Genomic DNA, 23,567 nt, shown 5'->3' on the forward strand with positions numbered 1-23,567 from the left:
TGGTTATGTAGCTGGTATCCTGTTAAGAGCTTTATACGTATTTTTGACAATCTTCAAAAATCCTTTAATAACAAGTCTCATCATAAGGTTATGAGGAAGAAAGGCTTTTAAGAAAAAGTAAGCATACATGTGGGTAAACATATAGCTTGGTATTTTCCAAAATTACTCACAAAGTAACTTTTGGAGCAAGTTAGCTTATAAGTTTCAGACTGAATCAGAGAACTTATTCTACTCTGAGCCACTTAATTTTTTAGATACACTATCCTTAAAGAAAATTCAAATAGAAAACATCAAATAGTAAACAGATAGGGGCTCCTGAGTGGCTCAGTTGGTTAAGCATCCGACTTCAGCTCAGGTCATTATCTTGCTGTTCCTGGTTTTGAGCCCTGCATCAGGCTCTGTGCTGACAACTCAGAGCCTGAAGCCTGCTTCAGATTCTGTGTTTCCCTCTCTGCCCCCCCTGACCTGCCCCCTAGCACTCTCTCAAAAACAAATAAATGTTAAAAAAAAAAATAGTAAACAGATAAATTAGGAGAGTCACAACACTTGTCAAAGAATTTCAAGCTTTACCAAGAAAACTAAACTTCCTCTTCTGGCCAAGACAGAGTAATAGACACAAGCTGTGCCTTTCTGCCTGACACAATTACAAAACGGAACAAAATACAGGAAACAATGACTCTCAAGACACTGGGTATCAGTTAATTAGGAACAGTGACTTCTGAGGGATGGGCAACAAATGAGGTGAGCTCTATGACTGCCAGAGCCTACTGCTGCAGGCCCTACCCAACACAGGGAAAGAGGCCTCTCTCTGAACTGAAAAGACAAAGCTGGGATGCTGGAGAAACCAAGGCAATCAGAGCTCACAGTGCAGAGTCACCCTGAATATTTAGTTGAGTACTAATGAATAAACACATGAGGAGCTACTTAGAGTGCATATGTGGGGGAGGATGGCAGGTGGTGGTCCACCAAAAAGATAAGAATGAACAGTGCCTGAAACTTACATGGGTCCTAGAACTGTGCTTGCTTTCAAATGCCACAGTAGAAAACTTCATAATTCACAGGGCATCATTTAGCAGCACTTTTCAACAAAGGGCAATTCTGACTCCAGAACAAAGTTCAGGAATCCAAACACATGTGACATCCAAAAAATGTTAAAATCTGTAATGCCTGGCGCTTGATCAAAAATTACCAGGCATGCAAAGAAGCAGGATAATATAACTTATATTTTTATTTTTTACGTGTATTGATTTATTTTGAGAGAGAGAGCAGGGGAGGGGCAGAAAGAGAGTGAGAGAGACAAAATCCCAAGCAGTCTCCACACTGTCAGAGCAGAGCCGGATGCAGGGCTCGAGCCCATGAACTGCAAGATCATGACCTGAGCATCAGTGAGCTGTGGGATTTCTTTAAGAGGACAAATATATATATATACATATACACACACACACACACACACACACACACATATATGTATATATATGTATGTATATATATGTATATAATTAGAATCTCTAAAGGGGGGTAGAGACAGGAAAAATATTTGTAGAAAACTGGCCAAAATGTTTCCAGATTTAATGAGAACTGTACATCCACAAATCTAAGAATACCAGAGAACCTCAAGCACAAGTAACAAGAAGAAAACTAAACCAAGGAACATTTTAATCAAATGGCTTAAAATCAGTGATAAAGATAAAATCTTAAAAGAAGGCTGTGAAAAAAAGATAAGTTCAATCACAAAGATGAAGGTAAAAAGGATAGATGTCTCATCTAAAATAATACAAACAAGAAGACAATAGTACTTTAAAGTATTACATTAAAGTATGAAAATTTAAAAGGTATCAATCTACAGAATTTTTTGCCCAAGACAAATTTAAAGCAAAATAAAAACTACCAACCTAGAATTCATCAAAGACAGAGGTGAAAGAGACTTTTTTGAAAACTTAAAAAGCTCAAAGAATCCATCACAGCAGACTTCAACTATAAGAAATGATAAAGGAACATCTCCAAGTAAAGGAAACCAATACTAAATGAAAATCTGGGATCCACACAAAAGAAAGAAGAGCACTAAAAATGATAACTACATGGACAAATACATAATATACTGTTCTTATTATTTATATATCTTTAAAAGACAACAGACGGTGTAAAGCAAACAAACTGATAATGTATTGTGGGGTTTATCATCTTTGTAGAAGTAAAATGTATGACAAAATGTCTCACGGACTGGGAGAAGAAAAATGGAAGTATATTTTCATAAGATTCTTATGTTATACATGAAACAGTATATGGTGAAGTCATGCTTGAGGGTAGACTACTGCACTTTAAAGATGTATATTATAAACTCTATAGCAACCACTATAATAACTCAATAAAGAGTTATAGCTAATAAGCCAACAAAGGACATAAAGGGAATTATAAAAAAAAAAAAATACTAATTTAAGAGAAAGAAAAGGGGAACCCAGAACAGATGGGACAATTAGAAAACAAACAGCCAAGACAGGAAATTTAAACTTAACTATATCAATAATTACAAAATGTAAATGGTCTAAATAACTCCAATTAAAAAGCAGACATTGTCCAAATGGATAAAGAGGAAGATTCAACTATATGCTATCTATAAAAAACAAAAACAAAAAAAGCCCCACTATTTTAAAATGTTTATTTATTTATTTTGAGAGCAAGAGAGCAGGCAAGTGGGAAAGGGGCAGAGAGAGAAAGATGGGGGGCGGCGAGAGGGAGGGAGAGAGGGAGAGAGGGAGAGAGAGAGAGGGGGGGGGGGAGGGAAGATGAATGAGAATGAATCCCAAGCAGGCTTCACTGTCAGCACAGAGCCCAACACTAGGGCTGGATCTCGTGAACCATGAAATCATGATCTGAGCTGAAATCAAAAGTCTGACACTTAACCAACTAAGCCACTCGGGCACCTCCCCCCTTTTTTCAATGGGAAAGGAAAACAAAACACGTTAAAGATACAATTTGGCAAATCTTATTTCTAAAACTATCTGGATCTAGAAGACTTATGATTGTTGATTATACTTTTTTTTAAGTGAAGTATAATTGATATATGACATATTAATTTCAAATATATAACAATGATTGAGTACAACACATTGATGTGTATATATTGTGAAATAACCACCTCAATATATCTTTTTAAAAAATTTTTTTTAATGTTTTGATTTATTTTTGACAGAGAGAGAGAGACAGAGCATGAGCGGGAGAGGGGCAGAGAGAGAGACACACACAGAATCCGAAGCAGGCTCCAGGCTCTGAGCTGTCAGCACAGAGCCCGACATGGGACTCGAACTCACAGACCACAAGATCATGACCTGAGCCGAAGTCGGATGCTCAACTGACTGAGCCACCCAGGCACCCCACCACCTCAATATATCTAGTTAACATCATCTGATTATATTCCTTGAACATTACTTATTTATGCAAGTTTTCCATTTCTTTTCAAGTCAATTTTGGTATTCCTTTAAAATTATTCATTTTCTTCTGTGTGTTCAGATTTGCTGATATAAGTTTATAATACTGACTTGAAATCCAAAATTTTTTATTACTAATATTTTGAGTCTTTTTCCCTGATTAGTAGAACCAAGAGATTTATCCGTTTGATTAATTTCTGCTCTTACTTTTATTATTTCCTTTGTTCTCTTTTATGTTTACTATTCTTTTACTGGTCTTCTTAAGTTAAACATTTAATTAATTCTCTTTCCTCCCCTTTCTCTACTTTTCTTAATAAAAGAAAAAGACATAAGAAATGGTGATAATTGTCTAACATAGATATTTTGCAGTCCTAGTAAAAATATAAAGAGAAAGCAATAGAATATTCGAAAAGATAAAGACCAAGAATTTTCCAAAACTGATGAAAAACATTAACCTGAAATCAGAAGTACTTTAATCTCCAAAAATACCAAATATGATGAAAACCACCACAGGCACATTGTAGCAAAACAGCTGAGAACAAATAGAAAAAAATGATTACATCCAAAAAATAACAAAATTCAATATGGCAGCAGGAAGACTTGTGGATGACAAGAGAAACCAGAGAGCAATGGAATAATATCTTCAGAGTGCTGAAAGAAAATAGCTGCCAATCAAGGTATTACATATCAACCAAAATATCTTTCAAAAACAAAGGTGATATTCATAGTAGACAAGAGATGAAAACACCCTAAATGTCCATCAATGGATAAATAAAGAAAAATGTCATATACATACAATGTCTAAAAAGCAGAAGAAATTCTGTCATATGCTACAACACGGATGAACCTTGAGGATGTCAAACTAGGTGCAATAAGCAGTCATAAAGGGACAAATACTGCATCATTCCACTTATAGGAGGATTTGACTGGGTTCAGGACATGCTAACCCAAAATATGGCACCTTGGTATACTGAATGTTTTAAGTCAAAGGAGTTTGAGAAAATAACAAAAGCAAGGTCACTCTGACCTCCTCCCCACCCTTGCCCTTCTTCCCTAAACATGTCACAAAACACTCAAGTGGAAGGTGACCCCCCCGCACCAAACCCAGAGGAAAGGTACATCCCTATCTCTGAAGACTAAAGGACCCAAGGAAGAATCCTACCAAGAATGCCTTCCTAAATTTCTCCCAGTTTACTACACAATTACCTCATACTTCTTAATCTATCATATTCCTCCTCCATGACTATCCATTCTTCAACAAGCTTAGCATACAATAGGTCAGTTACTATGGGTCTTCACTTCCTTATAAAGGCTCTTATGTCACATAAAACTTGTATTAAATAAATTTGTATGCTTTTCCACTGTTCATCTGTTTTGTCAGTTTAATTTCAAGATCCAGCCAGGGAGCCCTAAAGGGTCAAGAAAAACTTTTTCCTCCCCTACATTATCAAAAAAATGTGGTCAAACTTATGGAAGCAGAAAAGTATAATGATGGTTTCCATGGGCTGGGGTGAGGAGGACCTGAGGAGTTGTTGCTGAATGGGCACAGAGTTTCAGGCATGCAAACTGAAAAAGTTCTAGAACTCTACTGTAAAAAATTATGCATAAAGCTAAAACTGTACTGCATACTTAAAGATGTGTTAAAATGACAGATTTCATGTTATGTGATTTTTTTTTTCTTCACAGTTAAAAAAAAAAAGTGAGGGGCACCTGGGTGGCTCAGTCAGTTAAGTGTCTGACTTCGGCTCAGGTCATGATCTCACGGTTTGTGAGTTCGAGCCCCGTTGTCGGGCTCTGTGCTGACAGCTGGGAGCCTGGAGCCTGTTCCAGATTCTGTGTCTCCCTCTCTCTGCCCCTCTCCTGCTCTTGCTCTCTCTCTCTCTAAGAATAAATAAACATTAAAAAAGAAAAAAGTGAGAGCTGGTACCCAGTGAGTCCCAGACCTTCCTTTTGCCAAGAACTGACTGAAACAGACAGTAAGGTCCTGACCAGAGTAGGGACTATTACAACAGAACAAAAAAGGAATCAGGTAGAATACTTAATAAATATGGCCTTTAAATCAGAAAATATATTTTAAAAATTTAGGTCAAAATTGTGAAATCAAGGAGCTGCTACAACAACTATGTGACTAAAAGAAATATTGGACCTACCTAGAAATACAGTGATCCTGTCCCTGATCCAGGGAACAAATAAGAATATGCACAAATTCTAGACTCAGTCTCTAGTTGAGAAAATACAGAAAAGCAAAAGTATGTATCTGTTACCTTTGAGAAGGTTCCTTTTCTTTTCTAATTAAATTTGGTTTCTGAAAATAGTTTCCCTTGTGAGTTTTAAAATCCTTAATGGCTGGGGCGCCTGGGTGGCTCAGTCGGTTAAGCGTCCGACTTCAGCTCAGGTCATGATCTTGCAGTTTGTGAGTTCGAGCCCCCTGTTGGGCTCTGTGCTGACGGCTCAGAGCCTGGAGCCTGCTTTGGATTTTGTGTCTCCCTCTCTATCTGCCCCTCCCCTACTCGCACTCTGTCTCTCTCTCTCAAAAATAAACATTAAAAAAAATTTGTTTAAATCCTTAATGGCTTCTGAAGCCATTATGGATACTCCCACCAAATGAATTATGCGCAATACACCATCTTAAATAATTTAACAGAAATGGTTATCAAAGAGACACCCCCCATGCATTACCAAAATAAAAGGAGAGAGGGGAACTGAAATAAAGGCACAGGTAGCAAAAGATCTAGGATGGAATGAGAAAGACTGATGAGAGTTTATTCTTTAAGTTTTATTTATTTATTTTGAGAAAGAGAGAGAGAGAGAGGAGCAGAAAGAAAAGGAAAAAGAGAATCCCAAGGAGGCTCCATGGTCAGCACGGAGCCCGATGTGAAACTTGATCTCACGACTGCAAGAATGACCATGACCTGAGCTGAAATCAAGAGCTAGACACTTAACCGACTGAGCCACCCAAGCACCCTGAGATTTTATTCTTTTAATTTTCCATGCATTTCCTTTCTCCCAATCTGTTTCAAAAGAGGGCACATAAAAGGAGTGTTTATTATTAATGAGCCCCCTGGAAAACTCTCGTATTTATGAGAACGAGGTGACTCACAGGCTCTAGATAGCAGCTTTAGGATGGGGAGGGACTATTCACCAGAAAGCCAACCATGTTACTGGAGGTCTGTGACTCTGAGCCAATCTAACCGCCAGGGAGAGGAGGAGCCTGGTGACCGAGTTCAATCACACAGCCAATGATTTAATCAATTGTGCCTACACAATGAAACTCCAATAAAAATTCTGGGAACTCACCAGATTTGTAGCCAGTTGGTTAGAAGTGTGGATATCCTGGTGACGCCACCTTCAGACTGGCATCTGAAGATAGGCAGTCTTGTTGGGGACTGTGTGCCCTTAAAGCTGTGGAGTCTGATGCTAACTTAGGGTATTTAGTGTCAAAACTGAATTGCAGTACAGAAGGTGGGACTGAACTACAATATGACTCTTGGAAGAACAAAAGTTTGAAAGGTGCAGATCCACTGATAATGCAGATTTTTTTCAACAAATAACATATAATACCGTTAAATGTATTTCTTCTTCCTTATGATTTTCTTAATAACATTTTCTTTTCTCTCGTTAAGACTACAGTATGTTATACGTACAATATATGTGTTGATTGACTATGTTATCAGGAAGGCTTCAGGTCAACAGTAGGCTATTAGCACTTAGGTTTGGGGGAAGTAAACAGTTATACATGGATTTTCAACTGTGCAGAAGGATCAGAGTCCCTAACCACCACGCTGTTCAAGGTCAAATGTAAATTTAGAAATTGGTTCTATAATACTATATGCCTAGGTATAAACAACCAAAATATCTTAGCTAGAAATGAACTATTAAAACTATCTAAATGCTTAAAGCAGTTGATAAAAGTAATCAAATCTTGGGGCGCCTGGGTGGCTCAGTCAGTTGAGCGACGGACTTCGGCTCAGGTCATAATCGGATGCTTCGGATTCTGTGTCTCCCTCTTCCTCTGCCCCACCCTCTGCCTCTCCCCCACTCATGCTGTGTCTCTCTGTCTCAGAAATAAACATTAAAAAAAAAAAAAATTAAAAAAAAAAGTAACAAACCTCACTTCAACACCTGTGATGAAAAATAACTATTCTTGCATTATGGAGTCCCTCTCAAAGTAAAAGACATGTACTACAAATTTCCATGAATAAAATCTCACATGTTAACTGATCAAATACCTAAGGATGGAGTTCCAATAATTTTTAATAACCATAGTATGTACATCTAGGCCTTGCTTTAATAAATCTGATCATAAACCTTAGCATGTAAAGCAATTAAAAGGATGCTATGATTTCAATAAAATAAGTATCCACACTACACCAAAGAATGCACTACTGATTTTTAAAAGCTTACTAATACAATTATGTGATTTTACTTCCACACACAATTAAATAGCAAATATACATATTGCAAACTATAAGTAACGATAAAATGAGAATTCCCCTCTACCCTGCCAGTGTCATTTACTAATAGCATTAACTCACTGTGTCATTGCAGAAGGTTTAAGGGTGGCCTCTCTGGATCAGTCTCAAGTACAATGACTTATCCCTAAATTTTATCTGATCAATCCAGTAGCAAAAGCTGAGCAATTATAAGAACTACTAGTATCAGTAACAGCACAGGTTAACCAGCAACCTTAACCTCTTTTCCATTAAAATGAAGTTATTTCCCCTTAATGAATGTTTGGTGAGTACCTATTACGAGGAATAAAATGTACAAGAAACAGTCTCTTCTGTGAGGGGGCTGGAGTCTACTGAGGAGAAACAAGCCCAGAAACAAAACTATCATTTGCAAATCATGTGTATGTGGCTACTATTTGCTGATGGTACCCATGCATCTGGCAGTATTAAGATTTTTAAATACATTCACTCACTGAAGCCTCATGCTCTAAAACTCAGTATAAGAAGGGAGCTGCATAGGTAAATGCGACTAGATAAAGAAATGCAAAATTGAGCAACTTGAATTATTTCAGATTATTTCCTTAGTACCTTTCTACAGGATACAAACTTGGGAAATATATATATTTTCAATAGATTATGTTGATAATTATATGCATTTCCTACTGTCATAGACTGTTTGTGCCCCGCCCCAACAAAAAATTTATATATTAAATCCCAAAGCCCAATGTGATGGTATAAGGAGATCAGGGGCCTGTGGGAGATGATTAGGTCATGAGGGCAGAGTCCTCATGAACAGAATTAGTGCCTTTATAAAAGAGGCCCCAAGGAACTCCCTCACCTCTTCTACCATGTGAGGTTGCAGGAAGAAGACAGCCATCTATGAAACAGAAAGAAGACCCTCACTAGACAATGCATCTTCTACTGGTGCCTTCAACTTGGACTTCTTCGTCTCCAGAACAAGGAGAAATAAGTTTCTGTTGTTTGTAAGCCACCCAGTCTATGATATTTTATTAAAGCAGCCCAAATGAACTAAGATACCTATTAACTTATTTATACCCAGTGGAACAGTAATTACAATGGTGTTTAAAAAATAATAAAAGTCAATAGATTCTGATTGTTTTGAGGGAGAGTACACCCATATTAATAAAATTCTGAATTTCAGTCTGCTTAAAAAATATTAATTTCAAGTATGTACAGTGAATTAAATTTCTAAGTGTACAAAACATATGTCCATCAGGGTCTATAATTACCCACTTATAAAATTCACTTGTACTAAAAATATCTAATACTTTTATACAGCCTTTTCATAAACTCAATCAAAACTATCTTCTAGAATCTTCATTCATTTATCAAATATGCAAGTGATGTCAGACGGGCAAGGCCTCCAGAGGGAGGGTGTCAGGCCCATGGCCAAGAGGGTTCTTAACTTTGTGTGGGAAAGAATTTAAGAGCTAGCCATTTAGAGAAAGGGGCAAAGATTTATTAAGTGTAGAAACAAGAAAGCTGCTACTTCACAGACAACGTAGTGGTCTCTCCTCCCAGGTGAGGAAGATGGCTCCTCTTTGTCTCTAACAAAGGGTTTTATAAGCTTGTTTTAAAATTAGCTAACCATACAGAAAGGAGCGTACTCTTTAACTTGGGGTTTTTCATTCACATCGGGCAGTTTGGTTTTTCCATTGTTTTACAGTTTTGGAATTACCCACAGGGAACAATTCTAAGAATGTCCAACCTATGTGGCTTTTACTGCCGGAGGGAGTGGGGTCTTGTGGTTTTCTATGAGTCAGATCTTGTGACTCTTTTTTATGACTTGCTGACCTTCAGGTTAAGAGTCAGCCTAAAATCAAAATGGTTTTACTCTGGTCAACTTGTCTCTCAAGTCTTTCTTCCCTCCTGCCTCACAAGTCTCAAACATTAAGCATATACTAAGTGCCAGGATCTGTTCAAGATGTTGGGAACATAGTAGAGAAAAAAGTTCAGATATCCATGCTCTAGTTACCCTCCAGTAGATACTGCTTAATAATGGTAAATTCCTAAGCAAAATCTTTTGAAACTTCAGCTATTAAATATACTTATCTTTTTAATATCTTTTAAGTTTTATTTATCTATTTTGGGGAAGAGAGAGTGTGTGTGAGCACACAGGTGGGGGAGGGGCAGAGAGAGAGGGAGAGAGAATCCCAAACAGGCTCTGTGCTGACAGCGCACAGCCCGATGTGGAGCTTGAGCCCACAACTGTGAGATGATGACCTGAACCAAAATCAAGAGTCAGACACAACAGATTGAGTCACCCAGGCACCCCTAAATATATTTAAAGATTTGAACTGGGATTTAATTTTAAGGCTAAAATGTCTACTACTTTATCTCAAATAAGCACATGAAAATAAGTAGTAACTAGCATTAAGAAAAAAATGTCTCCTCAATTTCCCCATTACTACACACACAGGTTTAACTAACCCTAAAGTATACATAACTTATGTAGAACTAATATATATCAAGGATAATATAATTAAAAATTAATGTTTATTGCTCAAAATAATCAGGAGACTGTCTATTAAGTACAAAAACTTTTTTCCAGAGCTTTGGTACTCAAAAATGCAACATTTCTGAACTGTCCCCCCAAATTTCCAAAATTCTTACCTGTAAGTCATTTAATTTTAAACATTCATGATTTTCATAGTTTCTTTGCCTTCATATCTAACACACACTAGTTAAGAGTATTAGCACTTGAAAGTAGCTTTCCAATTTGATAGTTTCCAAGTATAAAACACAAAGATACAGCCTGTAGCTCTGACGGTTCATTAGCATTGCAGCTAACTTTCTACATATAAAAAAAAGACAGTGGAGTTTCCAAATGAGTTACTCTAACATAAATGAAAGGATGGTAGAAAACAGAAAGAACACACCAACCTCAGTTCTGATAGGGGTTCTTTAAGGGGGTGGGATGAGGGAGGGACAGAAATGAGACAGTGTATTTGTAAGATTGTATTTCTTAAACTCTAAGTAGTAGATACTATTTGTTTTCGTAATCTACATTTCTGTGTGCCTGAAATATTTAGTAAATAAGAAAATAGACTCACCGATCAATTACAATTTCTTTCTGCCTTAGCAGTCCTTCTTTTATTTTCAGCACTGATTCCCACTTACTGAAATCCTGATAGCCAGAAGGTGAATAACTTTGACGAGAGGATCCGGTCAAAACCTGCACAAATATATTTATACTATTAGTACACTAGAAGTGTTTAAAAGAAATATTTATGTGTCATCTAATATTTTCCCAACGATTTTTATTAAAAAATGAGAAAACTCAACCGTTGGTTTTTTTAAGACTGTCTGAAATCACACTTGAGAATACAACATAACTTGAAGAATTTCAAGAAAGTTCTGAAGTAAAAGTACAAGTCTAATGAAGTAGTGACAATACAATATTTAATCTGCCTTATTACAACACTATATACAAGATTTTATTCTCATCTTGTAGAAGCTTTCTGTAAGTGAGATATTAATCACTCACTGCCTAGGAAGAAGTACAATGGAACAACGTACCATGGTTAGACTAGACAAACATTACTGGAAAGGTTTCTACAAGGAAATAAACAGTATCTGTAGTATGCTGACTTCAAATTACCATCCATCACATCACATTTAATTACATTAAAATTTCAAAAGCAAAAGTATTTTCACAAAATAGTAAACATATTTAAAGAAAATATGACTTAAGCACATATGATTTGGGTGATTACTGGTCTCCAGTGTAAAGTACACAATTTAGAAAAAAATCTGCTTAGAATTGAAGAGAAATTTCAAAGATTTAAAACAAATCAATACTGATGAAAGCCAATATGACAAATACCCTCAAATTTCTGAAACAAACAAAAAGAAAACCCTAGTAAGTATGACTTAGTATAGTCAGAGATTGATTGCATCTCCTCAAAAAGATATGTTGAAGTCCTAATCCCCAAGAACCTCAAAAGGTAACCTAATTTGGAAACAGGGTCTTTACAGTAATCAAGTTAAGATGAAGTCCCCGGGGGGAGGGGGGATGCCTGGGTAGCTCAGTCAGTAAGTGTCCAACTTTGGCTCAGGTCATGATCTCACGGCTCGTGGGTTCAAGCCCCATGTCAGGCTCTGTGCTGACAGCTCAGAGCCAGGAGCCTGCTTTGGATTCTGTGTCCCCCTGTCTGCCCCTCCCCTGCTCACACTCTGTCTCTCTCTCAAAAATAAACGAACATTAAAAAAAATTTTTTTTTTTAAGATTAAGTCACTGGGGTGAGCCCTAATCCAATATGATTAGGATTGGGGAATCCAGTATGATTCCCCAAACTGTGTAATGGGGAAATTTGAACACAAATTCTATGCAAAGAGATACAGAAAGAACACCATTTGAAGATGAAAGCAGAGATTGTAGTGATGCATCTAAACGTCAGCAACATAAAAGACTGCCAGCAAGCCACTAGAACTCAGCCTGGAACAGATTCTTCTTCACAGCCCACAGAAGGAACCAACTCAGCCAACACCTTGATTTTGGACTTGTAACTTTCAGAACTGTGAGACAATAAATTTGTTGTGGACGCTACCCAGTTGTGTCCTTTGTGCAGCTCTAGGACACTAATACAATTGATAAATCAAGTAGGAACATAAATTCCTTGGCAGGATAAATAATCCTATAGAAACACTCCAAAGCAACTTTAGAAGAATTCAAACATTTAGTGATATTTTTATCCTTTGTTTTCCAGAGATGCTACTGGCAAGACCTATTTCTGAATAAACCACTAATTGTGTGACATCAACTAGTCCTATATTAACCTGTTCAATTAAGATGGTTTTCAAGTATACTAGGATAGGATGTTTCAGGCAGAAGACAGAACAAGATGAACAGACTAGGAAGGACAGAAACCAGGAGATAACAGGGAACATAACTTTGTCAGATGAGCAGATATTTGGAGTGTAAGTGACACATAACAATATATAGCCAGGTTAGTCAGAGATCCTTCTCTGAATTTCATTCTTTCCTTTGCCTAATATACAACCCAGACTGATAATCAGCCATATGCCCTAGTAAAGATACATTAGTTGCTACAGTACTGAAGTGTTTTTACCGTGGTTGGTAACTAGCTGTTGTCCAAACCCCAAAAGGTCCTCTCCACTAACCAGGCCACTCCTCAGAACTCTCCATCATCCAACAAATGAAGAGTTACTTCTTGACATTAAAAGGGGCCTTCAATATGCTCCATCCATAAATGGCATCCTTTCTGATTGGTTGGTTCCCTGCAGTAGTCAACCCTCCAAAAATTTTCCATCTCAGAACTACCTACCAGCTTGTATTTAGTTGGCAGAACTGAAATTCAAACAGGGGCACCCCAACAAAAGAGCATGTGTTCTTAAGGAAATTGTTACACTGCTTCTACTATGGCCTAAATAAGGTATTCACAAAATATCCTATCATCACAAGAGCTGAAAACATTTTTGATAGTAACTGCTCTTAGGAGCTAAAAGAGAATTCTGCACCATAAACAATATTGCTGAAATTATGAGAAAGTCTCTACTTATTGCAACTCCATATTACTTAATGACTACCAATTTAGTGGGTTAAGTCACTTGATTAAATTTATTTTGTCAAATTATAGCTCAAACAGGAATTCATTAAAACTAGTAAAAGCTAATAAGCAAAATAAAAAACCATCTCAACAATTCCAAAACTCAATGTAAGATTTGGAAATTATCAAATTAATGATTTGGTAAGCCATTTGTGCTATAATACTAAACATTTCATTTATTTGATGACTAAAAATGAATATACACTTTACATATATATTGAGTTATATATTAATATCCTGATGCCAATAGACAGATATTTTAAATAATGGTTTTTGTATATTGTTATCATGCCTAACAAAAAAAAATCTCAGGTATAGTTTCTTCTTCCAAAGACTTAAGAAAGGCTCCTCCATTTCTGATTACCACATGTCAGGAACGACTGATACTATAATACTGAAGCTATCTTTACCTTCTATATCTTGTTCCTATTTCAATAAGACAAATGCCCACAGCTCAAAAAAGTAAAACAACAACAACAACAACAACAACAACAACAACAACACAAAAGCCCAGGCAAGAGATGATGAACTACTCTACTCTTGATAGGTCTTCTGCTAAAGAATTTCCCTATGGCTGACAATTTCCTAATGAGAAGGCTTTTCTTGTTTTGAAACACTTCTTGGTATCAAGAAAGAGAGTAAAGAGAACGGAAAAGTAGGTTTGCAAGAGAAAAGCAAATAACAATAGTTTTGAAGAGAAAAGCAAATAACGATACTGCCTGGCTTACAGCACCTGAATCATTGGCAGAATGGACTGCTAAAGCACTTACCAAACACTTCCATGAATATACACAAAACAACATGAAAATTTATTCTTCTGATTTGTAGCTCCCTTGATCTAAACTCTTTGGAAAACAAATCAAAATTGAGCTATGAAACTGAGCAAACAGAAATAAAGGAAAAAAAGAACAGCTTCCCTTATAACAAAGATGCATTAACATTTAAAAATTGCTAAAAGAATAAATATTAAAAGTTTCATAATGGAGTGCCTGGCTACCTCCGCCGGTCAAGTGTCCAACTCTTGATTTTGGCTCAGGTCACGATCTCATGATTCATTAGATCAAGTCCCGTGTCAGGCTCTATGCTAACAGCGTGGAGTTTGCTTGGGATTCTCTCCCTCTCTCTCTCTTCCCCTCCTGCGCTCACTCTGTCTCTCAAAATAAATTTTGTACAAAATAATCCTATGCTAACTTCTGTCAGATTCTCTTTTAGCCTTGCCAAGACTGAAGTCTGAACTGCTTCAAGTTATTTTCATCAGTTGTATGGTGACGGATGGTAACTGGACATAATGGTGACCATTTCATAGCATATACAAATATCAAATCATTATGTTATACACCTGAAACAAATATGTTAAATGTCAATTATACCTCATTTTTTAAAAAATGTAACAAAGAATTACCAAATCAGCAGCATGATAGTCTTCCTTACTGAACCTTAACTCTAACTCATAAAAGATTAAAAAGAACAAAATCTGACACACAACTAAATGTTATAGGTAAACTTAAAAGCAATTTTTAAATTTCATTAGTTGTTCCTTTTCTTTAATAGTAAAGCATTGTTTATATTCTATGCAAAATCATAAAGGTACAGGGGTGCCTGGGGGGCTCGATCAGTTAAGTGTCTGATTCTTGATTTTGGCTCAGGTCATGAGATCAAGCCCCAGTTTTAAATATTTGTAGTCTCATATATATACTACACATATACAATATGAGTCCTGTGTCAGGACAAGCTCATGCTTGTGCTCTCTCTCAGTATAAATGAATGAATGAGTGAATGAATGAATGAATGAATGAATGGATGAAATGAAATAAATTTTTAAAAAATCATAAAGGTACAATGGCTGCCTTGCTAGTTGAGACTTCACAATATGATTTTTTTACAAAATCTTTTAAAACTCTACTTCAGGTCGAATTTTATAACTTTGTTTAATATGGTTTTATTATATAATGATATGACCTTGTTATAAAAGCCTTAGATGAAAAAGTCTCCATAATTGTCATTTTTAATGATAGGCATATATAAACAAAATATTTTATGACATAGGAAAATTATATGAAATTTAAAAATCAGGGCTCATAATTAAAGTTTTATTGGAACATAGCCATGTTCATTCTTTTATATATTATCTATGGCTGCTTTCCCCATCAAAGTTGGGTAGTTGCAAAAGAGACTGCATCTCTCTCTCTCTCTCTCTCTCTCATATATATGCAAAGAATACTTTAAACTGTATTTAATATATACAGCATATCAATAAATCTAAAATTTTACATGAAATTGCAAACTTCTTGAGAAAATAACAATTACCAAAAGTGAGTCTACTACTTATTACATCAGGTAGTAATTTTATAGGTAGTTTCTACCTAAATGTTAAGAAAAGATAAAACAGTGCAAAAGAAAAATTTTTGAGAAACACAGTAAGGGAAAGCTTGAAGAATAATAATAAAGCATGTTATAAACTAAGAAGATTTAAAATACACTTCGCAGCAAATGCAGAAATTCACATTAAAACAGTACCACCATTTTAAAAACACACTTCTAAATAATACATAGGTTGACTGAATGAAATTGTAAATATATCAGAATTTGTGAGATGTAGCTAACACAGGACCAAGAAAAGAATTTATAGCACTAAATCATTAAATTAGAGAAATGGTCTCAACTCAGTGATCTAAACTCCCATCTTCAGAAACTACAAAATATACGCCAAAGAAACCAGATGGAAGAAAACAAGGGTAAGAACAGAAATCCACTAGGTTTTTTTGTTTTTTGTGTTTTTTTTTAACATTCATTTTTGAGAGACAGAGCGTGAATGAGGGAGGGGCAGAGAGAGATGGAGCCCCAGAATCTAAAGCAGGCTCCAGGCTCTGAGCTGTCAGCACAGAGTCAAACTCATGAACTGCAAGATCATGACCTGAGCTGAAACAGACACTTAACTGATTGAGTCACCCAGAAGCCCAGAAATCCACTAGGTTTAAAACATGAAAACAAATACACAAAAGTCAGTGGGGCCAAAAAAATGCAAATTCTTTCAATAAAATTTACAAAACTGGCTAGACTGAAAAAGAAAAAAGGGAGAAGATGCAAATGACCAATATTAGGAATGAAACAAAAGATATCACTACAGATCCTGTAGATACGAAGAAAAAAAAAAAAAAACCGGAATTATTAGGAGGAACTCTACACACACAAATTGAACCACCAGTGAAATGGGCAAACTTCTCAAAGAGTACAAACTATCAAAATGCATCCAGTATGAACTGGATCATTGAATAGCTCTGAAACTATAAGAGTAATTGAATGTAGAGATTAAAAACAACAAAACTCCTGAAAAAAGAAATCTCTAGGCAAACAGTTTCATTGTAGAATTCCACTGAACATTTAAAGAATTAACACCAATCTTCCACAAACTCAGAAGAGTGAACATTTCCCCACGCATTTTATGAGATCGGCAATATTACTCTGATATCAAAGCCAGAGAAACAGGAAAAAGAAAACTACAAATCATCATCCCTCATAAACATAAATACAAAAGTTCTTAACAAAATCAATTAAAATAGACATATGGATAGATAATATGACCTAGGTTTACCACAGGAATGCAACTTATCACATTAACAGAATAATTTTTAAAACCTACTAAAATAACTTTACCAAGGCTGCACAATTCAAGAGCAACATAAAAATAATCATAATTCTATGTGTAGCATATAAACAATTACAAATTTAATTTTTTAATATAATTTATATCCATGAGATAAAAACTTTAACAATACACATGGCAAGATCTGTACATTGAAAACTACAAAATATCACTAAAACATTATGAAAAACTATTTTTTAAAAAGGAGAGATGTACTTCAGTATTAAGATATCCTTTGTCTCTACACTGATTTATAGATTAATCACAAACCAAATTAAAATTCAAGCAGATGTTTTAGAAGTTGACAAGCTGATTCTAAAATTTCTGTGGAAATTTAAGAAAGTTAAGAGCTTACAATATTTGATTTCAAGACTTATTATTATAAAGCTGCAATATTCATGAGAGTGCGGTATTAACATAAAGATAGATGAATAGAACAGAATAAAGATCTACAACAGACCTACCAATAATGGTCAACTGATCTTTTTTCCTTTTGTTTAATTAAATTTTTGAGATAATTATAGATACACATACAGTTATAAGAAATAATGCAGTGAGCTCCCATGTATACTTACCCAGCTTCTCTAATGGTAATGTTTTGCAAAACTCTATCACCACCAGAATATTGACACAGCCAAGATGCAAAACATTTCCATCACCACAAAAGAATTCTTCTCATTGGCCTTCATCCCCCACCAGTTTTATACAGATTTAACCTACATATTGTTAAATAACATTAATATATTATTATTTATTATAAAACATTAAATATTGTTATTTAAATATTATTTAACATTGTGTACATTGTGTAGGTTTAAGACATACAACTGCTGAATTGATAATGACCCCAAAAGAGTTAGCTAACACCTTCACCACCTAACAAAATTACTATGTTTGTTTTTCCTTGTGGGGAGAACATTTAAGATCTACTCTTTTAGCACGTTTCAAGTATATCATACAGTATTATTAACTATAATAACCATGCTCTACATCAAATTACCAGACTTAATTTGTCTTATAATTTTTTAGTCGATACTTTTTTTTCCAATATACGAAATTTATTGTCAAATTGGTTTCCATACAATACCCAGTGCTCATCCCAAAAGGTGCCCTCCTCAATACCCATCACCCACCCTCCCCTCCCTCCCATCCCCACATCAACCCTCAGTTTGTTCTCAGTTTTTAAGAGTCTCTTATGCTTTGGCTCTCTCCCACTCTAACCTCTTTTTTTTTTTTCCTTCCCCTCCCCCATGGGTTTCTGTTAAGTTTCTCAGGATCCCCCTAACCTATGGTATCTGTCTTTCTCTGTATGACTTATTTCACTTAGCATAACACTCTCCAGTTCCATCCACGTTGCTACAAAGGGCCATATTTCATTCTTTCTCATTGCCACATAGTACTCCATTGTGTATATAAACCACAATTTCTTTACCCATTCATCAGTTGATGGACATTTAGGCTCTTTCCATAATTTGCCCATTGTTGAGAGTGCTGCGATAAACATTGGGGTCCAAGTGCCCCTATGCATCAGTACTCCTGTATCCCTTGGGTAAATTCCTAGCAGTGCTATTGCTGGGTCATAGGGTAGGTCTATTTTTAATTTTTTGAGGAACCTCCACACTGTTTTCCAGAATGGCTGCACCAATTTGCATTCCCACCAACAGTGCAAGAGGGTTCCCGTTTCTCCACATCCTCTCCAGCATCTATAGTCTCCTGATTTGTTCATTTTAGCCACTCAGACTGGTTGTCAGGTGATATCTGAGTGTGGTTTTGATTTGTATTTCCCTGATGAGGAGTGACACTGAGCATCTTTTCATGTGCCTGTTGGCCATCCGGATGTCTTCTTTAGAGAAGTGTCTATTCATGTTTTCCGCCCATTTCTTCACTGGGTTATTTGTTTTTCGGGTGTGGAGTTTGGTGAGCTCTTTATAGATTCTGGATACTAGCCCTTTGTCCGATATGTCATTTGCAAATATCTGTTCCCATTCCATTGGTTGCCTTTTAGTTTTGTTGGTTGTTTCCTTTGCTGTGCAGAAGCTTTTTATCTTCATAAGGTCCCAGTAGTTCATTTTTGCTTTTAATTCCCTTGCCTTTGGGGATGTGTCAAGTAAGAAATTGCTACGACTGAGATCAGAGAGGTCTTTTCCTGCTTTCTCCTCTAGGGTTTTGATGGTTTCCTGTCTCACATTCAGGTCCTTTATCCATTTTGAGTTTATTTTTGTGAATGGTGTGAGAAAGTGGTCTAGTTTCAATCTTCTGCATGTTGCTGTCCAGTTCTCCCAGCACCATTTGTTAAAGAGACTGTCTTTTTTCCATTGGATGTTCTTTCCTGCTTTGTCAAAGATGAGTTGGCCATACATTTGTGGGTCTATTTCTGGAGTTTCTATTCTATTCCATTGGTCTATGTGTCTGTTTTTGTGCCAATACCATGCTGTCTTGATGATTACAGCTTTGTAGTAGAGGCTAAAGTCTGGGATTGTGATGCCTCCTGCTTTGGTCTTCTTGAAAATTACTTTGGCTATTTGGGGCCTTTTGTGGTTCCATATGAATTTTAGGATTGCTTGTTCTAGTTTCGAGAAGAATGCTGGTGCCATTTTGATTGGGATTGCATTGAATGTGTAGATAGCTTTGGGTAGTATTGACATTTTGACAATATTTATTCTTCTAGTCCATGAGCACGGAATGTTTTTCCATTTCTTTATATCTTCTTCAATTTCCTTCATAAGCTTTCTATAGTTTTCAGCATATAGATCTTTTACATCTTTGGTTAGATTTATCCCTAGGTATTTTATGCTTCTTGGTGCAATTGTGAATGGGATCAGTTTCTTTGTCTTTCTGTTGCTTCATTATTAGTGTATAAGAATGCAACTGATTTCTGTACATTGATTTTGTATCCTGCAACTTTGCTGAATTCATGTATCAGTTCTAGCCAACTTTTGGTGGAGTCTATCAGATTTTCCATGTATAATATCATGCCATCTGCAAAAAGTGAAAGCTTGACTTTATCTTTGCCAATTTTGATGCCTTTGATTTCCTTTTGTTGTCTGATTGCTGATGCTAGCACTTCCAACACTATGTTAAACAACAGCGGTGAGAGTGGACATCCCTGTCATGTTCCCAATCTCAGGGAAAAAGCTCTCAGTTTTTCCCCATTGAGGATGATGTTAGCTGTGGGCTTTTCATAAATGGCTTTTATGTTTAAGTATGTTCCTTCTATCCCGACTTTCTGAAGGGTTTTTATTAAGAAACGCTGAATTTTGTCAAATGAGTTTTCTGCATCGATTGACAGGATTGTATGGTTCTTATCTTTTCTTTTATTAATGTGATGTATCACGTTGATTGATTTGCGAATGCTGAACCAGCCCTGCATCCCAGGGATGAATCCCACTTGATCATGGTGAATAATTCTTTTTATATGCTGTTGAATTCGATTTGCTAGTATCTTATTGAGAATTTCTGCATCCATATTCATCAGGGATATTGGCCTGTAGTTCTCTTTTTTTACTGGGTCTCTGTCTGGTTTAGGAATCAAACCAGGCTTCATAGAATGAGTCTGTACTTTTTGGCCAACATCTCTTCACTTCCCCACCCCTCAGTCTTTGGTAACCACCATTCTAGTCTGTTTCTATGAGTTTGGCTTTTTTAGATTACACATAAAAGTGACATCATAAAGTATTTGTCTTTCATTGAATTCACTAACCAAAAGAAGTGAAACCTTATGTCTACAAAGACCTATAGGCAAATGTGCATTGATAATTACCCCAAACTAGAAACAATCTGTATGTCCATTAAATCGACAAATGGTATGAACAAACTGTCCTACATCTATAAAATGCAATAGGACTCAACAATAAAACAAATGATATATGCAACACATGGATGAATCACAAAAACATTACACTGAGTAAAAGAAGCCATACTCAAAAGGTTATACACTGGTGGATTTTATTTATATGTTATCTGGAAAGAGCAAATCTATAGAGACAGGAATCAGATCACTGGTTGCCAGACCTGGGATTGGGTGTTGACTACAAAAGGGAAAAAGGTAACTTTCTGGGGTGATAGAAATGTTGTGCAACATGACTATTAAGACATACATGTCTATATACATTTTTCAAGACTCAAACTATACATTTTTAAAGGTTCAATTTCACTGTATATAAGTTACACCTCATAATTCTATTTAAAATAGGTGTGTTTTGTTTCTTAAGTACCTCAATAAAATTGATTTTTCTAAAAATAGTTACAAGTAAATATGTACATATATCCCATTCAACAATACTAGAAGTAAAAGAATTTATCATAAATTTGAAACAATCCAAATGTGTGTCAACAAATACTCAGTATGTTCTATAGGTATAGAACATAATACTACTCAGTATGTTCTATAGGTATAGAACATAATACTATACTATCTGTTGAGTACAGATACTCAACACATGGATGAGATTCAGAGACATTATATGAGGCCAAAGAATTCAGATAAAGAACCATACATATTCAATGATAATAAAAGCCAGAACAGTGAAGATGCATGGGATGTTACTACACTATACAGACAAAGAGGGTCATGTTAAATTTATTGGGCATTGGAAATTTTTATATCTTCACTTGAGTGGTGTATATACATTATTAAATAGAATCTTCACTTGAGTGGAGTGTATACATTATTAAATAGAATGAAGCTATTATTACACGGTAAGACCAATTACAGTTATATACTTTACTGTATATATGTTAGACTTCAACAAAAACAAATATATACACAAAAACCATACATATCACCTACATTTTATTTCTCTCTCTCCCACAGAGTAGGGCTAAGGGGAAATGAAGGCCTTGTTTGCTAGGGGAGAATACTTAAGTACTCAAAGGTACACTGCAGAGAATACAATATACTATCCTGAATATTATTTCATATCTCTTCTTCACTTTGGGGCTATCTTACATCTACAAATAATCAAGAGATAAAACACCAGATGAAGTAAATACAGTACACCAAGAATGCAAGAACAAACTGATAATGAAGGGCAGCAGAATATGCCACCCCATTATTTTGAGCCACAGGCACTTAAAAACGGCAAATGTTGGGACAGGCTTTCTCTGAACTCCATTATGTGCCTAAAGACAGATCCCCCAAAAAGATCTCAATTATCATAAATCCCCTCCTTGGAAACTTCATCAACCAGGGGAGGACTGACACTTATCATGGAAGATGAGACTTGTAACAGACACTGACTGCACTCAGACAAACTTTCTCACAGACTATCATAGCTCCCATCTATTCTTCTTAGGGCCCATGCATCTTTCCTAAAAATCATTTACTCTCCCCTTAGAGGCCTATATCCTACCCCTACTTTCCTCATTAAAATGATATTTAATCCTGAATTCTAAATCTGCTTCTTAATGACTTCCTCATTTTCCCCTATGTATCTTCCATGGGTATATGACGTATACATACTGATAAACCTGTTTTTCTCTTATTAATCTGTCTTTTACTACAATAGTCTCAGCCAAGAACTCAGAAAGGTGGAGGAAAAATTATTTTTCCTCCCCTACAACAACCTACAACCTGATTCTTAAGAGTTGTTAATACTCCACAACAAAGAAGGCTTCTTTTAAGACAGAGGACAACCTGCTCCCTCATATGAAGAGAGGAAAATATTTTATATTCAAATAACCTCTCCCCTATTGCCCATTAGTAACACATTTTTATCCCAAGTAGTTAGAAAACAATGAAGAATTTCTATTCTATAAAATCACAACTGGACATGAGAGGCACAGTATTTTGTGGCCATTATATATTGTTAGTAAAATACACATTTTTACCATATTCCAGAAAACATAGGTACTGCTTTGATACGTGAATAAGACACACTGAAGAGAGTTTTGAATATTTCTAGAAAAAAATATATATTAAAATTCACATATCAATAAAATAGAAAATTACTGTTGTGATATTGTTCTACTTAGAATTTCAAATAGTCAGTCATGTTTCTATGTGACTATAGCCAATATAAGTAATCAAGGAGACACTGATAACTTCATATATCATTTATATTTATAGGCTATGAATAATAATAAAACTTTAACTAGACATGAACATTAAATCTAAAAGATAATTATAAAGGCACGTAACTGTGTGAGCTAATTTGAAATATGGAACAGAAAGGATGTCATCAAAGTAATGAACATTTCAAAATCTGTGCAGGTCAAACAAGGACACTTTTCACAAGTAAACATTTTTCAGACATATTTGGGATTAAAAAGTATTTTATATTCAAATTACCAAACTCAAGGAAAAAGTAGAATTTACCTAAAAATGCCTAAGATACATTATTGCAATTGTGCTTTACAGAAGAAAACAGTAATTTCCTGGTCAAAGGAGAATCATCACTCTTCTGCATCTAGACCCCAACCACCCAGACTTATAGACCCATAATACATATATAGGCAT

At 35.7% G+C, this 23,567-nt stretch overlaps 1 protein-coding gene across 2 annotated transcripts in view; it reads right to left on the reverse strand.

Moving 5' to 3' along the window:
• CEP85L (centrosomal protein 85 like) overlaps positions 1-23,567 on the reverse strand; it is a 168,073-nt gene that overhangs the window by 61,992 nt on the left and 82,514 nt on the right. For both annotated transcript variants that reach the window (XM_047858481.1, XM_047858480.1), the window contains exon 4: positions 10,951-11,072. In XM_047858481.1, coding sequence (XP_047714437.1) covers positions 10,951-11,072 — 122 coding nt within the window. The remainder of the gene's footprint in view (positions 1-10,950; positions 11,073-23,567) is intronic.

The sequence above is a fragment of the Prionailurus viverrinus genome, chromosome B2 (genome assembly GCF_022837055.1).
Source record: "Prionailurus viverrinus isolate Anna chromosome B2, UM_Priviv_1.0, whole genome shotgun sequence".
Lineage (NCBI taxonomy): Eukaryota > Metazoa > Chordata > Mammalia > Carnivora > Felidae > Prionailurus > Prionailurus viverrinus.